The sequence below is a fragment of the Microcaecilia unicolor genome, chromosome 1, assembly GCF_901765095.1.
Source record: "Microcaecilia unicolor chromosome 1, aMicUni1.1, whole genome shotgun sequence".
Lineage (NCBI taxonomy): Eukaryota > Metazoa > Chordata > Amphibia > Gymnophiona > Siphonopidae > Microcaecilia > Microcaecilia unicolor.
In genome coordinates, this window is record NC_044031.1 from 67,099,915 (window position 1) to 67,120,853 (window position 20,939).

Sequence of the window (20,939 nt, forward strand, 5' to 3'; positions counted from 1 at the left end):
GTTGTGTTTCCTGTTGTAGTCCATGCGGTAGTGGCCATTTTTGTAAGCCAGTTTTAGCTCCCTTTCCTGTGGTAGTCACGTTAGACAACTTAGTTCTTCCCTTGAATGTGGCTGAAAGAGGGCATTGTACAGCATTCTGCCAGCTCTGACCTACTGCTCAACTCAGTACCAGGGAGACTCGTTGCCAGTGGGGCACAACCTCTGATCTGCAGTTAACTGTGAGTAAAGGCGGTTATTCCAATAAAGGACGTTTTCGGAGAGATTAGTCTTCAGGTATCAACTGGTGTGCCAATGTTATATAGCAGCAACCAGGTCCCTTGGTCACTTTTAGTGGGTACCGCAGTGCACTTCAGCCAGGTGGCCCCAGGCCCATCCCCCCCCCCCCCCACCTGTAACACTTGTGCTGGTAAATGGGAGGCCTCCAAAACCCACTGTACCCACATGTAGGTGCCCCCTTCACCCCTAAGAGCTATGGTAGTGTTGTACATTTGTGGGTAGTGGGTTTTGGGGAAGGGGGGTTGGGAGCTCAGCACCCATGGTAAGGGAGCTATGCATGTGAGAGCTTTTTCTGAAGTCCACCGCACTGACCTAGGGTGCCCACTTGGTGTCCTGGCTTATCAGGGGGGCGAGTGTACTACGAATCGTGGCCCCCTCCCACGACCAAATGGCTCAGATTAGGACGTTTTTGAGCTGGGCGTTTTTAGTTTCCATTATCACTAAAAAAAACAAACGCCCAGCTCAAAAACGTCCATTTTTTCAAAAATACGGTTCGGCCCGCCCCTTCACGGACCCGTTCTCGGAGATAAACGCCCATGGAGATAGGCGTTTCCATTTGATTATGCCCCTCCACGTGTACCAAATGAGACTTCATGAATCGGGGGGGCTGCTTGGAGTGTAAAAGTAAATGCAGGTCAGTTTACTTTATGCATGGGACAAGGAGCACCATCATTACTAGGTCAAGGGGACAAGAATGGTTAGGAGGCTGTTTTTAAGTCTATAGCTAATTTCAATCAAAAAAAGGGTGAGGCTGTAGAATGTACTTTCTACAAGGTGACCTTATAGTGACAGAAATAGCAGAGGATTTTGCTTAAACAAGAGACAAAATAGAATTTGGTTATTTTGAAATTAGTATAGCTGTCTGCACCAGGATATTTTGTTTTGCAAAGTATTTTGCAGGCTAATTATAATTAAATATTGTTTTAGTATTTGGCTTTGTTTTAATTCTGTAATTCCTAGTGTATGTCACCTAGAACCTAATATTAAAGACTAGCCGTTAAGCCCGTAAAAATGGGTGAGTCTTGCAGCCCTCCTCTCTCCCCTGGCCTCACCCCGTCCACCGATCCTCCCCCCCCCCCCCCCATATCCAGCGACCCTCCTCTTTCCCTTGGCCTCCCCCCTCCCCCCATGTCCAGCTCCCTCCTCTGTGCCCTGCTCTCACCCCAAGTCCAGCGACCATGGCCCCTCCCCCCATGTCCAGCTACCCTCATCGCCGCCGCTCCCTCCCCCCTCCGTGCCGGGCCCCCTGCACTGACCTGACAGCGCCTCTCACCTCCGTGTGGAAGCACTGCAGGCAGCAGCAGATCGCTCTGCTGCTGCCTGCAGCGCTTCCACACGGAGGTGAAAGGCGCTGTCAGGTCAGTGCAGGGGGCCCGATACGAAGGGGGGGCGGGAGCGGGGATGGGGGGAGGTGGAAGTTGTTTCGTGTGATGTTCCTTTCCAGGCGGCAGCGGTGGCGGCGTCCGACAATTCGACTCCATTTCCCTCTCTGTTCCGCCCTCTGACGTCATGACGTCTTGACGCAAGGGCGTGACAGAGAGGGAAGTCTGTATTGCGCATTTGCAAGTGAGTACGGTCACTTGCCGTTTATATGTTTGATTGGGTGACTAACAAATATTGAGAATAGAATAGGAATGCAAGCTACAGCAAACAAGTACAAATAAAACTTGCAGCTTATGTGAGTACCTAAATCAGTGAAAGCTAGTGGTCTGCCCAAGATCCTCAAGAGAGTCAGTAGAAAAAGCAGAACTCTAACCCAGTGCTTCCCAACCCTCTCCTGGAGGCACACCTAGCCAGCCAACTTTGCAGGATTACCACAGTGAGTATACGTGAGATAGACGTTGGAGACCAGTTGTAAGCAGATGTATCTTATGCATATTCATTGTGGTAATCCTGAAAACCTGACCGGCTGGGCATGCCTTCAGGGGAAAGTTGAGAGATACAGTTCTGACTACTCTCTCTCTGCTTTTGGACCACCTGCTGTCTAGGACTGGGGCAAATGTGAAAGCACCAGGGCTTCTTGGCAGTTGTGGGTAGGGGAGAAAGAAGTGGGGCAACCAAGAGGAGACTATGGCAGAGTGGCCACCACATGTGCCTCCCTATGCATCATGCTTGCATTCTAGTACCTTCTGCCCATGGCGTACTGATCCCACTTGATTTTTCATCCAAAGCAGTAAGAACAGGTTCACCTTGAGCACAGGGTCAAAGATGGTCACACCATTTGCTACACCCTCCCAAGGGCACCTCGGTTGACCCTTTTGTTCATCTCCACTTGCTGTCCAACTATTTTTTGGCCAATACTGAATCTACCAATAGGGTTGGGCATTGGTTTGCAATGATGGGGAAAATGTCAGCAACATATTCCATGTCATTATCAAATAAAAATGAGCAGAAAATATGTATTTCATTTGTTGATAATAACGTGCACTCTTTTGAGAGGCTTCACACTATTTGGAAAGAGGGTGCCCATTGCACATGTGTGAACTATGGTACGTACGTATACCACTGTGCATGCATAGTGCACACTTTCAGAGTGGATTGTCTTTGCACAGTACACCCTTTTTCTAAAGAGTGTGCACTCAACAACTCTGCTCTCGTGACGAAAAAAAATGAATTGAAAATGAATAAAATGAACTTTCTCAGCAATGACATGGGAAACAACATAAAACAAATATTTTCTGTCTTTCCATCCCCACTGTATGGCAGTCTGCAGCATCTGGCTCAGAAAATGATTGACTGACAGTTACTAGAGTTCCTTGACACTGGCTTTTCTGTTAAAGGCCAGTGATATTTAACACACCAATGGAAATAAAGGTTAATAAACAAACTAGCAGGTGATTTATTTTTATTGGACTAAATTCAGTAACACTGCAAAAATGATGCAATACCATAAAACCACTTATAGAATGCAAGTCTCGGGGGGGGGGGGGGGGGGTCCCAATTGTAGGGTAATCCATCAACAGATTCACAGCCCAGGGCCCTCAAAGAACATGTCTTCCCAATCCTCTCCCTTCTTCACTTACAGCAACACACTCTTACCCAAAGGAACAAATTCTCCCCAGGGGAAGGAATCTCCTTCAAGGCTCTGGAGTAGAGATCCTTCTACACAGTCACTCAGCAACAGAAATGGGGTGTTCCAACTCTCTTTGCTGAAGATATGTACAAAACCATTCCTGCTTTGAGGTACTCTTTCTGTTCTGAGGCTATACAACATTTAGGGGCCCTTTTACAAAGCTGCGCTAAAACGTGGCCTGTGCTATTTTTAGCATGTGGGTTTCCCACTCACTGAGGCCACTTTTAGCGCGGCAGTAAAATAGCCACATTTTCTACTTTCCCATTAATGGCCATGTACTAATTTTCCAATTAACATGTGGCCATTAGCGCACAAGCCCTTACCGCCACCTATTTACTAGGTGGTAAGGGCTCCTGCGCTAACCCCCCGCTAATTGGGCAGCACATGGTTTACTTGCACTACCCAATTAGCGTAGGGTATGCCTACTTGCCGCCTCCAAACATGCCCTTGTGTGAAAAAATAAAACCTATTTTTTAGCGCATGGGTAGTACATGCCGAATCCAAAACTAGTGTCTTTTTTACCTGCTGTAAGCACATGTTAGTTCTTACCACAGCTTCTTAAAAGGGCCCCTAAATAAACACAGCAATGCTCCACACTCTTCCCTGTCAATAATAGGTAATGGGTCTTCTTTGCTTCTGGAGTAAACCTATTCCCTTCTGAATCACACTCCTTTCTGGGACCCACTCCACAGAGATTCTTCTAAGTTGGAATAATCTTGTACACAGTACGTCCTCTAGTGGTCCCGAGTGGAGCTTGTCTCTTTGGCTTGAAGGCCAATCAGCTATTCTACCCCATTATTAACGAATAGGCCGAGGGGTGGGTAGAACCTCTGTCTGAGAGATTCACTTCACTAGGGTTACCAAATTTGAGGAGACAAAAAAAGAGGAAACAAAAAAAATGGTTGCTTCATTTGCTAAAGAAATATTTAATCATAGCAAATGTGTAAATGGCTTTTAGTTAATGAACATACATCATCACACAGTGACTTTTCACAAAACTTCCAGATTTGAGCTTGACAGAGTCTGAGCCCAAGCGTACTTATCAGAAGAGTGGATATCCCTCAACAACTTTGGCTGGCTTCTCTGAGATATTTGTGAAAGCCTTTGCATGATATATGATTAAAGTCGTGCTGCACAAACAAAATTCCTATGACAGATTCAACCAGCAGGGAAACAGAGAGGAGATCAGCAATGCTTTTCTCTTTCTGGCCTCTCAGACTGGTCAGCAGTGCTTTTCTTTCTCAGGCCTATTAGTCAGTCTGGTCCAGACTGACTAATAGGCCAGAAATGCTTTCTCTCATTGTGTGGGTAGGTGTGTTGGTCATAGGCACATAAAAGAAAAAGATGATGTTTTCCTATAAATTAAAAAACCTGGAGGCCATATCTGAAGAAGAACATATGGTATCCCAACACGTCGCTGAAAACCAACCCAAAAGTCAGAAGAGGCTTCACACAAGGCACAAACTAAGTAGGCCCAAAGGCTTGAGCCTTAGACACTTAATAAATCCACCACACATTTTCTAGGAGTTTCTGAATTATTTAAGGACAAGAACCACTTTGGTTGTACCACAGAAAGGCAGTATATAAAATTCATGACCTTTGACATTTGACCCTACCATTGCAGTCATCCCAGAAGAGGGGATGCTATAACCAAATGGTATACACCTCTTCTCTACTCTAACTTGATATGGTCCTGAATTCAGAGCAAACTGAGCAGTGAGAGTTCTGAAAGGATCCTATTAATATATGGTAATGCCTGGAGTACTTTTATGCTGACAGTGTACATTATTACTTCTTTCACAGTGCTCTCAGTACATACTATGATACTCTTGTACAGAGAGAGCAGCATATTTCAGCCCAGATGAACTTGCAGTACGTATAACACACTATTATCAGTTCTAGGCCCAGATCTGTAAACACTCTGTTGATTTATTAGATAACCAGTCTTTTTTTAACCCTGATCTCAAACTGGCATTGAAAAATGAAGATTAATCTAAATTGACCTGCGCTCATTCAGTTTGCATAGCTGCAAATGTTTGACTCTGGAAAGGGACAAAAAGATTAAAACCTAGCAAATATTTATTTTCAAGCTATTGTATAGGGCTCAGATGTAATACACTTCCTTTATGTGCCCCCAGCTGTGATTCTGACCCTCCCCTAGGTCTGCATGAGGTTTACTGTGCACTTATGATAGTATTCTAGAACAGATTTGGTGTGCAAGTCTGTAATTACAGAATACTAACTTAGCACCCAGGGTTTTGTTTTTTTTTTGGGGGGGGGGGGGGGCGTCTAACTTTCAAAAACAACATATATTGAATTTCCCTGAAATGTCTGCTTCTAGGTTCACCATGAGGTATATATGTTAAAATAAGATGAAAAGACCTCAGAGAAATTCTGAAACTCGGCACAAAACTGCCCACTGGCTTAGTTGTCAATTATTAATTAATGTATGTATGTAAGCATTTATTTATTGGGATTTATTAACCGCCTTTATAAAGAGATTCACCAATTATAGGTCTACGGCTTTGTGCTGTGTTTCACGCTTTGCCTGAGCTCTTTTGCTCCTACATTAGAAAATCTAAATATGACACTGCAGGCGCTATCTGAACTTCTCTGAGAGAGAAAGTAAGTAGGTATTCCAGATCAGATGAAATTTCCCATCATTTTAGCATCAGTTTCGTTAGCTGACATTGAGGGGCATTTTCAATATGACGTCTAAGTCAGACTTTAGACATTTTGCAAAAAATGTCCAAAATCTGAACAAGAAAGAAGTTCATTCTATCTTTTGTTTTTGAAAATACTGTTTCTAGCAAGGTTTTGTGCTTTTGATGCTTTATTTATTTGTCCATTAAAAAAAAAAAGCCCAAGTGAAAATCTGAGAAAATCAAGCCATTGGGATGTAGGAGGGCTAGCATTTTTAGTAGACTGGTCTCCCAGACATCCCAGGAGAGCAATGGGGCATCCTAGGGGGCACTGCTGTGGACTTCAAAAACATGCTCCCAGGTACACATCTCACCATTGCTCCCTTATTTTGTCTGCTGAGTCCCCCAAAACCCACTGCCCACAGCTGTACCCAATAGCCCTTATGGGTGAAGGGGACACCTATATGTGGGTACAGTGGGTTTCTAGTGTGTTTTGGATGGCTCACATTTTTCACCACAAATGTGACAGGTAGAGGGAGATAGGGGCCAGAGTTCCCCCACCCCAATGATGCACTGTACTGACCACTACACTACTCAAGGGACCTGCATGCTGCTCTAATTGACCTGGCTCTAACATCTGAGGTAGTCATAGAGGTTGCTAAATCATATTTGTATTCACATTGGTGGGGGGTAGGAGGGGGTCAGTGACCACTGGAGGGGGGTATTGGGGGGGTCACCCCTGATTTCTTCCAGTGGTCAACTGGTCATTTAGGGCACCCTTTTTATGCCTTATTCGTTATAAAAACAGGTCTAGCTCAAAACGTCTTAGTTTTAGTCCTGGACAGTTTTGTTTTGTTCCATTATGGCTGAAAATGTCCAAGTGTTAGGAACGCCCAGATCCCACCTTTAACATGCCCCTGACGTGTCCCCTTGTGATTTGAACGGATTTCATAGAAAAACGTCTTAACAATTGGTTTTGAAAAAACCAATTTGGACATTTTTGTGAGAAAAACGTCCAAAATGCAGATTTATGCCACTTTTTGGACGTTTTTCTCTTTTGAAAATGAGCTCCATTGTCATATTACCATCAATTGGTGCAACAGATTTTTCCAGCCTTAGTTCATGCCGGGGGGGGGGGGGGGGGGGGCCAGAGCCCGAGGTGGGGGCACTGTTTAGCCGCCTCCCCCCCCCGCGCCCACTGCCGCCACTGCCGCCACTTTGGACCCCCCTGCTGATGACCCTCTTGAACCCCCCTCCCGCCACCAACCTTCCTCTGCCATCGCCGCCCAGCAGTTTCTGACGCCTTACGTCCTGCACGGTGCATGTAGCCCCGTGCAGGACGTAAGACTTCAGAAACAGCTGATCACACAACGAACTTCGTTGACCGAAGGCGCTGGAGTCTACTCTGGTGCTGAAGAAGACTCTTCGGCGGGTAGGGTTTGGGGCCCCCCGCCAGCAAACAAGGTACCTGATGCGGGGGCGGGCGGCGACAGCGGGGGAGGGTTGGTGGCAGGAGGGGGGTTCAAGAGGGTCGTCGGCAGGGGGCCAGGACCGAATCTACGGGGCAGGAGCATAGCCACGGTCGGGCCTGGATGGGCCCAGGTCCAGCCACTTTCCCTCTAGGCCCGCGCATCCAACATCCTGCTGCTGTCGCTGCCTTTTCTCCCGTGGCTCCGCCGGGTCCGGGAAGCAGCGTTCAGTAGCATTGCCTGCCTGCCTGCCTTTTAAAATAATTCGTCTCCCCAGGTTTCGCTGCGTTTACTTCGTTGCCCATCGCAAAGCGCTGCTGTTTGCACAGGCAGCTCCACTCCCCTTTGCCGCGTCCATCTAGCCTACGTATCCACTACAGGAAGTGGATCAGAGAGGGCCAGATGGACGCGACAAAGGGGAGCGGAGCTGCCTGTGCGAACGGCAGCGTTTTGCGATGGGCGAAGAAATAAATGCAGCGGAGCCTGGGGAGACGAATTCCTGCCACGCTGGTGACTGGCGCAGGGATGAGACTTCTCAAACCTTGGGGGCCTCCAGAAGATTCTTTGCTGGCAGGGCCCGGAGATCCCCGCCAGCCCAGGTATTTATCTTTACGGGAGGGGGATGGACAGAGAGGAAATATGTGGGTCATGCCCACCCAGTCCAACCCCAGGCCCACCCAGAAATTGAGGTCTGGCTATGCTACTGCTACGGGGGCCCAGGCCAGACGTAGCTACGCCACTGGTTCATGCAGGGTCTAGAAATCTGAACGTGATCTAAAAATAAGCCAAAAAATTGTTCCATGCACATCCCTAATAAATATTAGTAAGGGGGTCAATATTCAAAGCAATTTGACTGGCCAGAAACTGCTCCTGGCTGGTTAAATCACCTGTTAACAGGTTAGTGCTGTTGAAAATGTCCAGTTAGTGCCTATTTCAAAACCTGGTATTTTGGGGGCATACCAAGGTTGGAGTCGGCACAACACCAGCCAGGGTCACCACATAAATTGGACCACATAAAAGTCAGTCCGATCTTTATGCGTGCCTCATAGCCGGTTAAGTGCCGAATTTCACACTTAACCAGTCATGGTTGTTCCATAAACCCAGAAATTCAATGCCACAGCCCAGACATGGCCCAGCAGTGAAGTTTTGGGCATAACACCAGCGATCGTCAGCAAAATGCTGAGTGTTGCATACTAAATTTTGAGTCCAAGATGTTTATTCCTAGTGCTGTGAATAAGAATAAAAATGGAGAACTTTCTCCTTTGAGATAGGACAGTGTCTTCTGATGTGAATGTGGAAGCTTATAGATTATTTTTTTCAGTATATTTCACACACCAAGAGCAAGTAAAAGAAAAAGGCTGAGCTGTTCTTCTTTGTGCTTTGGTTATACAGAAGAAAGATGACGGTAGCTGCTCGGAAGGAAGCACCGTGGATCTGAGGAGATCTGGGGAGCTGATTGAGAAGATGTCAGTGCAGTCTGAGCAGTTACTGGAACCTGAAGAATGTTTCACAGAAGGTAAGAGTGTCTCCTCACCTCACTATCAGTGGCGTAGCTACATGTGGGCATGTGCCCACCCTTTTTTTAGTTCATGCCCGCCCAGCGTTGGCACCCACATCAACATCTCTCCTCCTCTGCAGCATCCCAGTATCTGCCCGCCTGTCGCTGAACCCCGTCCCTCCCTGGTGTAGCTTACAGTAATCCCCAGCACCTACAGTGATTCAATTATTGCTGCCTGTGTTGGCCCTGCAGGCTTCCATTGGCCGGGTCCCGCCCTCGCTTTCATCATTTCCTGTCTGGCAGGACCCAGTCAGTGGAAGCCTCCAGGGTAGCGCAGGCAGCAATAATTGAATCACTGCAGGTGCCAGGGACGCCTGTAAAGTACACCAGGGAGGGACGGGGTTCAGCAATGGGCAGGCAGATGGCGGTATGCCATGGAGGAGGAGAGATGTTGATGTGGGGTAGGTGAAAAAATCTATAATTTTTTAAATATCTCCGGGGGGGGGGGGGGGGGGGGGGGGGGGGCGGCTGTGGAGTGCAGTGCCGTTCCATGGAAGGGCCCATCTAAGTTAGCTCTGGGTCCATCCAAAATACTGGGTCTGGCTATGCCACTGCTCACTGTGATTATGGAGAGAGTCAAGAAGTCCCTAGGCCTCTGTTCTCCCTATCAGACATGTCTCCACATTAACACGAAGACACTCTGGTGACTTGCATTTGTGTTTTCACTGGTACACTTCAGTTTGCAGATAATGCTGCAAACTCATACGCAATAGGCATTGGGGACTTGTTAACATTTGCTTTTGAATTTCAAATGTGTGATAAGGCCCGGAGCCCTCTTCAGCCTGCTGCAGCTTTTAGGTTGATAAGCTTCTCTTACACCACCTCTCCTGCTGTGCTGCTTATTGAAACAAGTTGACTTCAAGCCTGGCTAGTGGAACTCTCTGCCTCTCAAGTGGAATGTGAATTCCGAAATAACACCAAAATAAACCAGGCAAAGGATGCCAGCTGCTGGAAAGCAGCCAGTTATTGGAAACCAGCCAGTGCCTTTTATCTAAAGAGCTTGTCACCCTTCCCTCTATTTCATTTCCATGAATGTGCTTCTGTATGCACTTTTCTTGCAATCTCAACCCCATGCTGACCTATTTGGGTTCTTTTCACTTAAAGAGTGGGGAGAAATGAGACTTCAGAGTGATTTGTCATTGTCAAAAGCACAGTATCCCAGTTCTTTGGCCAAACATCTAAGTGGGTTGAAGTACTCCTTTGAAGGTAAAAATTGCTTCAAATAGAACACTTATTTCGGTAATTCTCAGAGGGGGTCTTTTACTAAAGATTAGCGCAAGTTATCTGCAACAGGGCCCACAGGAATAAAATGGACTTTGTGGCAGATAGCAGGCACTAGTAAAAGACCCCCAAAGTGAATTCCAGTTTCTGCATCTCTGGCTACATGATAGGCCTTGTTAGGTCCTACCATGGAGGAGGTTATGCAGTCTGAGGTCTCTAAGATTGTTAAAAGTACTGCCAGAGAAATGAAGAAAGATCTTTGTAGCATTAAAAATTAGAGACATGAAAATATGTTTGATTAAAAGTTATCTACACACTATTTCAATGCTGAGGACAAAGGGGCCAATATTTAGCCGGCTGGAGGCAGCCCACATAAGTGAGGTGGTTGGGCAGACCCCATATATTCAATGTTGGGCTGTTTCTGGTGACCGACATTGAATATTTGGTTTCATTTTTGGCCGCCAGAACATAATCAGTTAAGCCAATATTTAGCGCTAACCGGAAAAGTTCCTAGCAGTTAAAGAGAGGACTGCTATTTATGCGATCCTACCTAACCGCTTAACCGAGCACTGAGTATAGCCACTGTCCCACGGATTAGAGATCTGCGCCAAAATCCAGGAGGATTCTGTAACAACGCGCATAACATAAGCTTAACAAGCTAATTAGTGTTGATAACAGCACTTAATAAGCAATAATGAGCACTAACTGGCAATATTCAGAACGTATACATAGTAACGTAGTAGATGACATCAGAAAAAGACCTGCACGGTCCATCCAGTCTGCCCAACAAGTTAAACTCATATGTGCTACTTTTTGTGTATACCTTACCTTGATTTGTATCTGCCATTTTTAGGGCACAGACCGTAGAAGTCTGCCCAGCACTAGCCCCGCCTCCTAACCACCGGCTCTACCACCCAATCTCGGCTAAGCTTCTGAGGATCCATTCCTTCTGAACAGGATTCCTTTATGTTTATCCCACGCATGTTTGAATTCCGTTACCGTTTTCATCTCCACCACCTCCCGCGGGAGGGCATTCCAAGTATTCACCACTCTCTCCGTGAAAAAATGCTTCCTGACATTTTTCTTGAGTCTAAGCCCGTTCAATCTCATTTCATGTCCTCTAGTTCTACCGCCTTCCCATCTACAGAAAAGGTTAGTTTGCGGATTAATACCTTTCAAATATTTGAACGTCTATATCATATCACCCCTGTTTGTCCTTTACTCCAGGGTATACATGTTCAGGTCCGCAAGTCTCTCCTCATACGTCTTGTAACGCAAATCCCATACCATTCTCGTAGCTTTTCTTTGCACCGCTTCAATTCTTTTTATATCCTTAGCAAGAAACGGCCTCCAAAACTGAACACAATACTCAGGTGGATATGCACGACTCACTAAGCATATTCTATAACACACAGCGCCAAACTTCTAATGCGTACAGACAAAAAAGAGTGTGGGAATGGGTGTTTCGTGGGTATTCTGAAATTTACATTCATAGTTATAGAATATGGCCCTCTGCGCCTAAATCTACATGCCAGGATTTACACCATGTTTTTGTTGATGTAAATGGATGCACTTAGGTTTAAGCGCTGGGATATCAACTAAGCGTATTCTGTATACCATGTGTAAATCTAGGCGCCGCTTATAGAATACGCTTAGGCATAGATGTTTTTAGGCACCATATATATAGAATCTGGCCCTATGCACTAACCACAAATATTCTGTAGAGTTAACCAGTTATCACCCATTGAATATTTGTGGCTAGCCTGTTAAACGCTATTTAAACGATCAGACACCATTGCTGACCGGTTAAATAGTGCTGAATATCGGGGAGAAAGTATTTAACTCAAGAAAACTAACAGTTATGTTCAATACTTTTGTCCTCACCACTGTAATGGAGACATGTTAAATTCCAAAACAGTAATAAAAATAAAGGGGCCCTTTTCTAAGCCACGTAAGTTACCGTCTGGCTTCTGTGTGGCTCTTGCGGTAATTTCATTTTTGGCACGTGCCAGATACGTGCGTCTGAAAAATAATTTATTTTCAGACGCACCTAGTGGACATCTGCAGGTTATTATCGCCCGGTTACCGCATGAGACTTTACCACTAGGTCAATGGCTGGCGGAAAGGTCTGAGACCCAAAATGGACACGCAGCAATTTTCATTTTGCCACGCATCTTTTTTCGGCAAAAATTTTTAAAAAGGCATTTTTTCTAGGTGCGCTAAAAAATTATTCTGCACACGCCCACAATACACGTTTACACTACCGCAGGCCATTTTTTTAGCATGCCTTTGTAAAAGGGCCCCAAAGTTAGAAAAAAAGATTATCTTTACTACTTAATTCCCATGTGTCTGTTTTGAGTTGTTGTTTTTTTGTTTGCTTTTTTTAATAAACATTATTTAAAGTAAAAAAAAAAAAAGCCAACGTACAGAGTTAGTTACAAATATTGAATATGGGAATCAATAAAATACAAATGAAAACAGATTTACATCTCAGCATCTCAGCACGAAACAGTCCAAAACCAATTAACTCACCCAAGTTGTCACATCCCACCCCCAACATTGTAAAATTAACTCACAGGAGAATACAGAAAAAAGAATTATAATGTGTAGGAAACAAAATGACATATTGTGACACTTAACAAAAAAAAAATTAAGAAAGGGGTTCCATAAGGCATAAAAACATCCAGCTCTTTTCTTCAGGATCCAAATTGATTTCTCCATCCCAGCTACCATCCATGCTGTAACCAAGCATCTTTAGAAGGTAAAAGTGCAGTGTTCCAACTGCTTTAGGGGCCCTTTTAGTAAGCCGAATAAGCGCTTACGTGCAGCCAATGCTTGTCAGTTTTGGTACCGCATGGCCTTTGCGGTAATTTCTGATGCACGTCCGCTAGGCATCCTGTAAAATATTTTTATTGTCTGGCGCGCAGGTGGAAATCAGGTGATAATCGCCATTCTACATGCGTAGACCATTATCACCCGGTTACCGCGTGAGACCTTACCACTAGGTCAGTGGCTGGCAGTAAGGTCTTAGACCCAAAATGAACATGTGGCAATTTTCATTTTGCTGCATGTCCATTTTCGGCAAAAATTTAAAAAAGGTATTTTTTTACAGGTGTACTGAAAAACGATTCTGCGCGCACCCAAAACACACGTCTACACTACCGCAGGACATTTTTCAGCGCACCTTAGTAAAAGGGCACCTCAGAGAATATGTGGATAGGGAGGGAATACTGAGAAGTACTTAGTCTGCAGCCCCTCATTACCTCTCTACCCTCGTTTCCCCTTACGTTCCCGCCCGTAACCTCCGCTCACAGGACAAATCCCTCCTCTCAGTACCCTTCTCCACCACCGCCAACTCCAGGCTCCGCTCATTCTGCCTCGCCTCACCCTATGCTTGGAATCAACTTCCTGAGCCCTTACGCCAAGCCCCCTCCCTACCCATCTTCAAATCCTTGCTCAAAGCCCACCTCTTCAATGTTACTTTCGGCACCTAACCTTTATACCTTTCAGGAAATCTAGACTGCCCCTATTTGACTGACTGTACATTTGTCCTTTAGATTGTAAGCTCCTTTGAGCAGGGACTGTCCTTCTATGTTAAATTGTACAGCGCTGCGTAACCCTAGTAGCGCTTTAGAAATGTCAAGTAGTAGTAGTAGTAGTATCAGAGAAGGGTCCCTTCAAAATCAGTTCCCCAAGCATATTTCTAATATAATCCAACATCGTAGTTTTCATTTTGAATTTTTTTTTATATCTTTATATTTATTGGAAAATAATTTTGAAAAGTACAAAACATTCACCAATGCACAACGTTACAGGAAAATCATATTCAGAAAAGTAAAACTAATACAAAAACGAACTCTAAACTAAGAACACTAAACTCACAAGTGTGGCAAGAACTTAAATTTCAGCAAGTCTGGTGCATTGTGGATTTGGAGATGGCGACTGCAGAATTTCAACCACATGTTTCATCGTAGCGGTGTGGGGGGTGTTTCTTTCTGGTATCCTCCATTGGGCTTGTTGTACATCCCATGTCATCTCTACTCTTTTGATTTTGAAATTTTAAAGTGCATTTTTGTAGTTAGCACTATCCCACATAATTACAACTGCTGACAGTTTTGCATTGTAGATAAAATTTAAGGCAGCTTGGAAGACAATTTCTTGTTATATTCTAATTCTGATTGAAAACCTGTAATTTTGGGAACATCCTAGAGATTTTTGCCTTGCTTTTTAAGCCTCATCTGTTAGTTGGGAGAATGCATGGTTGGATTAGGTCATGAGATGTAGAGCAAGCATCCCTGCTTATACATATTTTAAACTACAAGGCTGTAGCGAGGAAGGATGAGTCTTGAGATTCTTGAGATTGAATGTTTAGAAATTCCTCACACACCTGGTATTCAGGGGACCTTTTACTAATCCGTGTAGGCGTCTACGCACACCCAACGCGCACCAAATTAGTTACCATCAGGTTACTGCATGGCTCTTGCGGTAATTTCAATTTTGGTGCACGTCTTCTATGCACGTCTGAAAAATATTTTTTATTTTCTGACGTGCTGCGGCTACGTGCGTCAAGTGGAGACCATTTCCGCCCGGTTACCATGTGAGACCTTACCGCTAGGTTATTGGCTGGCGGTAAGTTCTCAGACCTAAAATAGATGTGCAGCAATTTCCATTTTGCCGCGCATCCATTTTCAGCAAAAAAAAAGGCATTTTTTGTAGGTGCGCTAAAAAATAATTCTGCGCATGCCCAAAACACGTCTCTACACTACCGCAGGCCATTTTTCAGCGCACCTTAGTAAAGGGACCCCTCAGTGTTTTAATCCTGTTAGACTTTGTTTATATTTTACTGAGAAAAAAAGTTGAAGAATGTGGATAAAGTTGGGATCAGGTTTTTTAGTGGAAAATAAATGGATGCACTTGGTTTTTTTCCTTAATTTATTTCAGTATCCAACAGACTAATTCCTATAATATGCTCTCCAGGGGCGTAGCTATGGGTGGGCCTGGGTGGGCCTAGGCCCACCCACTTTGGGCTCGGGCTCACCCAGCAACGGTGCACCTAGACGCCCAAACCGCCGGCGCACCACAAGTTTTGTTACCTCCCTGCTCCCTCCTTCCTCCCCTGTCATCCCTGTCCGGACTCCGGCAGTGGTGCCATCCGCTACGAGTGCTTCCTCTGCGCTGGCCCCGCCTCATCAGAAAGAGTATCGGAGGTGAGGCCAGCCGGAAGGAAGTAGTCGTCATGTAGCAGCTTGCTGGTGATGGATGCGGCACCGTTGCAGACGTGCAGAAGAGCTGGGCTGGCTGGCTGGTGAGAGAGGGGAAAAAGGTGCATACAGCATGGCGGGGGCAGGGGAAAAAGGTGCAGCATGGCGGCGGCGGTGGCAGGGGTAAAAAGGTGCAGCATGGCGGGGCCAGGGGGGGAGGAGAGAGGGGGAAAAGGTGCAGGCTCCTGAGTGGAATTCTTTAAGGGGGCTAATTCAGTCAAAGACTTTGAAGCAATGTATTCCAGGTGAGATCCTGATTGTCTAGCCACACTGTCGTGAAATGGTCATTAGATAAATCAAGGAGTGCACAAAGGCAAGCCCTTCAGTGATAATCAAAAGATTTCTACTCGCTGTACAGCCGGCCTGCTTTTTTTGGACGGGGGTTGAGGGGGCAGTTGATCTCAAACATAATAAGGGAATGGTCCTTAAATGGCAGTGGGTCAATGGCTGTGGGGCAAGAAAGAATAGCAGGGCACAAATTGGAAAGCACCGTATCAATGTATGGCCTGAAGGCAGGTCCTCTTTGAACAGCTAAGGATCTCCCCAAAGAGGGCCAGAACTCCCTTCTACCAAGCTCTGCAGTTGGCAACAGCATCCTTGAACCATTGACAAGCTTGGTAAAAGAGAGTTCTGGCCATCTTCAGAGAAAGTCTTCAGCTGACATTAGCTAAAGTATTTATATTTTGAGTTGGGGGTAGGACGGGGCAGAGAAAATTTTGTGTCCACCCACTTTGGGCTCAGGCCCACCCAAAACTGACTGTCTGGCTAAGCCACTGATGCTCTCAGTTGTAACAATAAAATGTGACATCACAAATGGTGTTCAGCAGTGTTAACAAAATATATAAGGGATAGTATTCACAGTGATTCAAGTGGGCAGGAGAGGCAGGGGGAAGACTTCAGTTGACAGAAAATGAAAGCGCATGGACAATCCAGCATCAGGGGTCACCTCTAATTGGGGATCTATGGTGAGGGAGCAGCGATTTTAGAATTCTGCTCCCATGCCTATGGGGGGGGGGGGGGGTAATACGCATTTCTCCCTGCCTTCAGCTTTCAAAAATCATTGCTTCCTCTGGACATGGAGGTGTTGGGATGAGCAGCCCTGCTCCTGTTTTACAAGAGGCTCTGTGGGGCCCCTTTACTAAGCCGCATAAGCGCCTACTCGCTCCCAATCTGCACCCGTTCTAAGATACTGCCCGGCTACCACGTGGCCCTTGTGGTAATTTTGGTGCGCATCCGTAACGCGTGTCAAAAAGATATTTTTTATTTTCTGGCACGCATCAGTTACGCGCGCCAAGTGGCATTTGGCGTGTGTAGGTCAATGGCTGGCGGTAAGGTCTCAGACCCAAAATGGACATGCGGCAATTTTCATTTTGCCGCACGCCCATTTTCAGCAAAATTTTAAAAAAGGTCTTTTTTACAGGTGCACTGAAAAATGATTCTGTGCACACCCAAAATCCACATCTACAGTACCGCAGACCATTTTTCAGCGCATCTTAGTAAAAGGACCCCTGTGCTTAGCAGAGCCTCCTGTAAATTAAGACATGGAGGGGAGAATTCACACGTCCAAGTCACAATGTGTGGAATTCTCACTCTGTCCAAAATCTGCTTCTTAATTCTTGTTTCCATGCCTTGATTTAAGCTGCAGAGTAGCTAATAATTACACCTCTCAGTGTTTCTTTGAAAGCATTCCATTTAATTATTGCTGGTACCTGAGATGTATTAATCTTAAGGAGAAAACACTCATCAATTGCAAGCTTTACTAGGATTTAAATGCTTCGTCTGCTACAAGACCTGGCTTGAGATGCCAAAGAGGCGTATTGGTAGGCTGGAGTCCAAGAAATGCAACACGGAGTTTTCAGTGTGATCTGAAATCATAATATTATGTATGTCTGCTCTCACTACTTTGGGTACTAAACTTTTAGAAACAAGAAAATAATTAAAATGCGAGTATAAGTTAAATCCTCCATTCAGTGGAACAGTCTCCAAGAATCTACAAATCCTTCCTTCTGCAATATTGAGAGAAGACCGTTATCCCCAGATTCTATATTTGGCACCCCATATTGGGCGCTGATATTTAGCACTCATCCAAGATGTGCACCCAACTAAATTGGCTGCCGAGCCAATAAGTGCTAATAATTGAGTGCTAATTGGCACTAATTTGAATTTGTGCACATATCTCACTACTTGCTATTCTATAACAATGTGTGCCCAAATTCCATAGGGGATCCTTTTACAAATGCGTGTTAGCATTTTTAGCATGCACTAAAAATAAGCACATGCTAAATGTTAGAAATTCCCATATATTTCTGTGGGCATCTCTGGTGTTTAGCGTTCACTACAAATGCTAATGCATCTTTGTAAAATACCCCCATAGTGCACTACCCTAATGGGTGTAGCCATGGGAGGTGCATGGGCGAGTCAGGGGCATTTGACAATCATTAGCATTTATGTGATATCTGATTCTATATTAGTGCTGATGATTATCTCCCAGTTATCAGCACTGATTAGCTTGTTCAATTAAGTTATGCGCACTCTTTATAGAATCACACTAAGCGTGTCTTTAATCGATTCCAGATTTTCAGGCACAATATATAGAATTTGTCCCTAAGTGCACAGTAACTATCTAAAAATATATATTTTTGGAGGGGGCGTGTCATGGATGGAGACTAAGCATTCCTACGCTATCTGGCTAGTGCGTTATGATTAGCATGTACTAACCGGATAACGCAGGAGCACCTAGCACCTCTTAAACAGAGGCAGTGAATGCTCCCTTGTTAACCCCAGCAGGTAGCACGTGACCTGCATAAAACTATTTTGTAAAAAATCTAAAACGTGATGCCTAAAACCTGAGTTTAGTGCACGGAAAAATCAAGCGTTAAAATGCATTAAGCCCAAATTTCAGCACACTTTAGTAAAAGAGCCCCTTAGTAAAGAAAAGGTGGTCAGGTAAGTTATTTTTGAACATTTGGATAGATCTAGTGCAGATTTAAGAGACTGTATTTGTTTTGGGGCTAATTATGTGATAGGAAGTAGTATTTAATTCATTTTGAAGTTCCTATTCACACTCCTCATTTTGCTTTTGTTTTGTGGGTATGTTATTATGTTATTCTGTTTCATTATGTATTAGGGGTTCTCCTTTTCTTGCAATTGATCGTAATTGTTCTTGCTTGGCATTCATGAAAAATTCAATAAATATTAAAGTTTAAATAAAAAAGTTAGCATTCTACTTGAGCTACTACTGAAACAGGTGCAAGTTAAATCCAAACAAGTAAATAAAGGTTTTACATTATCGCATTCCAAGAACACATGTAATGATAGCCTAAATAAGCATTTGGGGCTGGCATTATGCCCGGAAATTCAATGCTGGGCACTGAATTTATGGGTTTCCAGAACCAGCTAAATCATAGCCGGTTAAGTGCTAGAAATGGGGGGAAGGCCAACAGTCGCTCAAAAGCGCATGGTTCGGGAAAAGGTATCTTGCAAAGATACCTCACAAACAGGGAAGATAGGGTTTCTGGATAGTGAGGTTGCACAACAGACCGTGGTAGACCAGGTGCCCTTAATTACAACTAAAGATCAGACAAAAGATGTCAAATCAATAATGTCAGGTACTAAGCATCATGCAAATAAGAACAACAAACAGACTCCTAGCATTTGCATATAGACATTTCAGAGTATAAGAAATAAGATGGGAGAGTTGCAATATATTGCACTAAACGAAAAATTGGATATAATAGGCATTACTGAGACCTGGTGGAAGGAGGATAACCAGTGGGACACTGTCATACCGGGGTACAAAGTATATCGTAGTGATAGGGTGGACCGGACTGGTGGAGGGGTAGCATTGTATATTAACGAGAGCCTTGACTCAGATAGATTACAAATTCAGCAGGACACAAATCACACCTTTGAATCATTGTGGGTTGAAATTCTATGTATAAAAGGGAAAAAAACGGTGATAGGAGTGTACTACCGTCCACCTCGCCAGGATGAGCAGGTAGACACAGAAATGATAAAAGAAATCAGAGACGCGAACAAAATGGGCAATGTGATAATAATGGGTGACTTCAATTATCCAAATATAGACTGGGTAAATGTAACATCAGGACACGCTACAGAGATAAAATTCCTTGATGAAATCAAGGACAGCTTTATGGAGCAACTGGTGCAGGAGCCGACGAGAGAAGGAAAAATTCTAGACTTGATCCTTAGTGGAGCGCATGATCTGGTGAGGGACATTATGGTACTGGGGCCGCTTGATAACAGTGACCATAATATGATCAGTTTTGATATCGACCTTGAAGTAACTGTACACAGAAAGTCAAATACATTAGCGTTTAACTTTAAAAAAGGAGACTATGATAAAATGAGAAGAACGGTAAAAAAAAAAACTTAGGGGGGCAACTGAGAGAGTAAAAACTGTACAACAGGCGTGGACGCTGTTCAAAAATATCATCCTGGAGGCCCAGGCCATACATATTCCGCGAATTAGAAAAGAAAGACGGAACTCCAAAAGACAGCCGGCCTGGTTGAAAAGTGAGGTGAAGGAAGCTATTAGGGCTAAAAGAAACGCCTTCAGAAAATGGAAGAAGGAACCGTCTAAAATAACAAGAAGCAGCATAAGGAGTGTCAAAGCAAATGCAAGGCGCAGATAAAGAAGGCCAAGAGGGATTACGAAAAAAAGATAGCATTAGAGGCAAAAAAACACAGTAAAAAATTTTTTCGGTATATTAAAAGCAGGAAGCCGGCAAAAGAATCGGTTGGGCCGCTGGATGACCGAGGGGTAAAAGGGGCGATCAAGGAAGACAAAGACGTAGTGGAGAGACTGAATGAATTCTTTGCTTTGGTCTTCACCGAGGAAGATTTGGGTGGGATACCGGTGTCGGAAATGGTATTTCAAGCGAACGAGTCGGAGAAACTTACTGACTTCATGGTAAACCTGGAGGACGTAATGGAGCAGTTCGGCAAACTGAAGAGTAGCAAATCTCCTGGACCGGATGGTATTCATCCTAGAGTACTGATAGAACTGAAAAATGAGCTTGCGGAGCTACTGCTAGTGATATGCAACTTATCCTTAAAATCGAGCATGGTACCGGAAGATTGGAGGGTGGCCAATGTAACGCCCATTTTTAAAAAAGGCTCCAGGGGAGATCCGGGAAATTATAGACCGGTGAGTCTGACGTCGGTGCCGGGGAAAATGGTAGAGGCTATTATTAAAAACAAAATTACAGAGCACATCCGAGGACATGGATTACTGAGACCGAGTCAGCACGGCTTTTGTGTGGGGAAATCTTGCCTGACCAATTTACTTCAATTCTTTCAAGGAGTAAACAAACATGTGGACAAAGGGGAGCCGGTTGATATTGTGTATCTGGATTTTCAAAAGGCGTTTGACAAGGTAACTCATGAAAGGCTACAGAGGAAATTGGAGGGTCATGG

General features: G+C 44.7%; 1 protein-coding gene across 3 annotated transcripts in view; it reads left to right on the plus strand.

The window, feature by feature from the left end:
- LOC115466700 (sodium channel protein type 5 subunit alpha-like) overlaps window positions 1–20,939 on the plus strand; it is an 858,490-nt gene that overhangs the window by 602,472 nt on the left and 235,079 nt on the right. For all 3 annotated transcript variants that reach the window (XM_030198143.1, XM_030198128.1, XM_030198135.1), the window contains one exon: window positions 8,853–8,976. In XM_030198143.1, coding sequence (XP_030054003.1) covers window positions 8,853–8,976 — 124 coding nt within the window. The remainder of the gene's footprint in view (window positions 1–8,852; window positions 8,977–20,939) is intronic.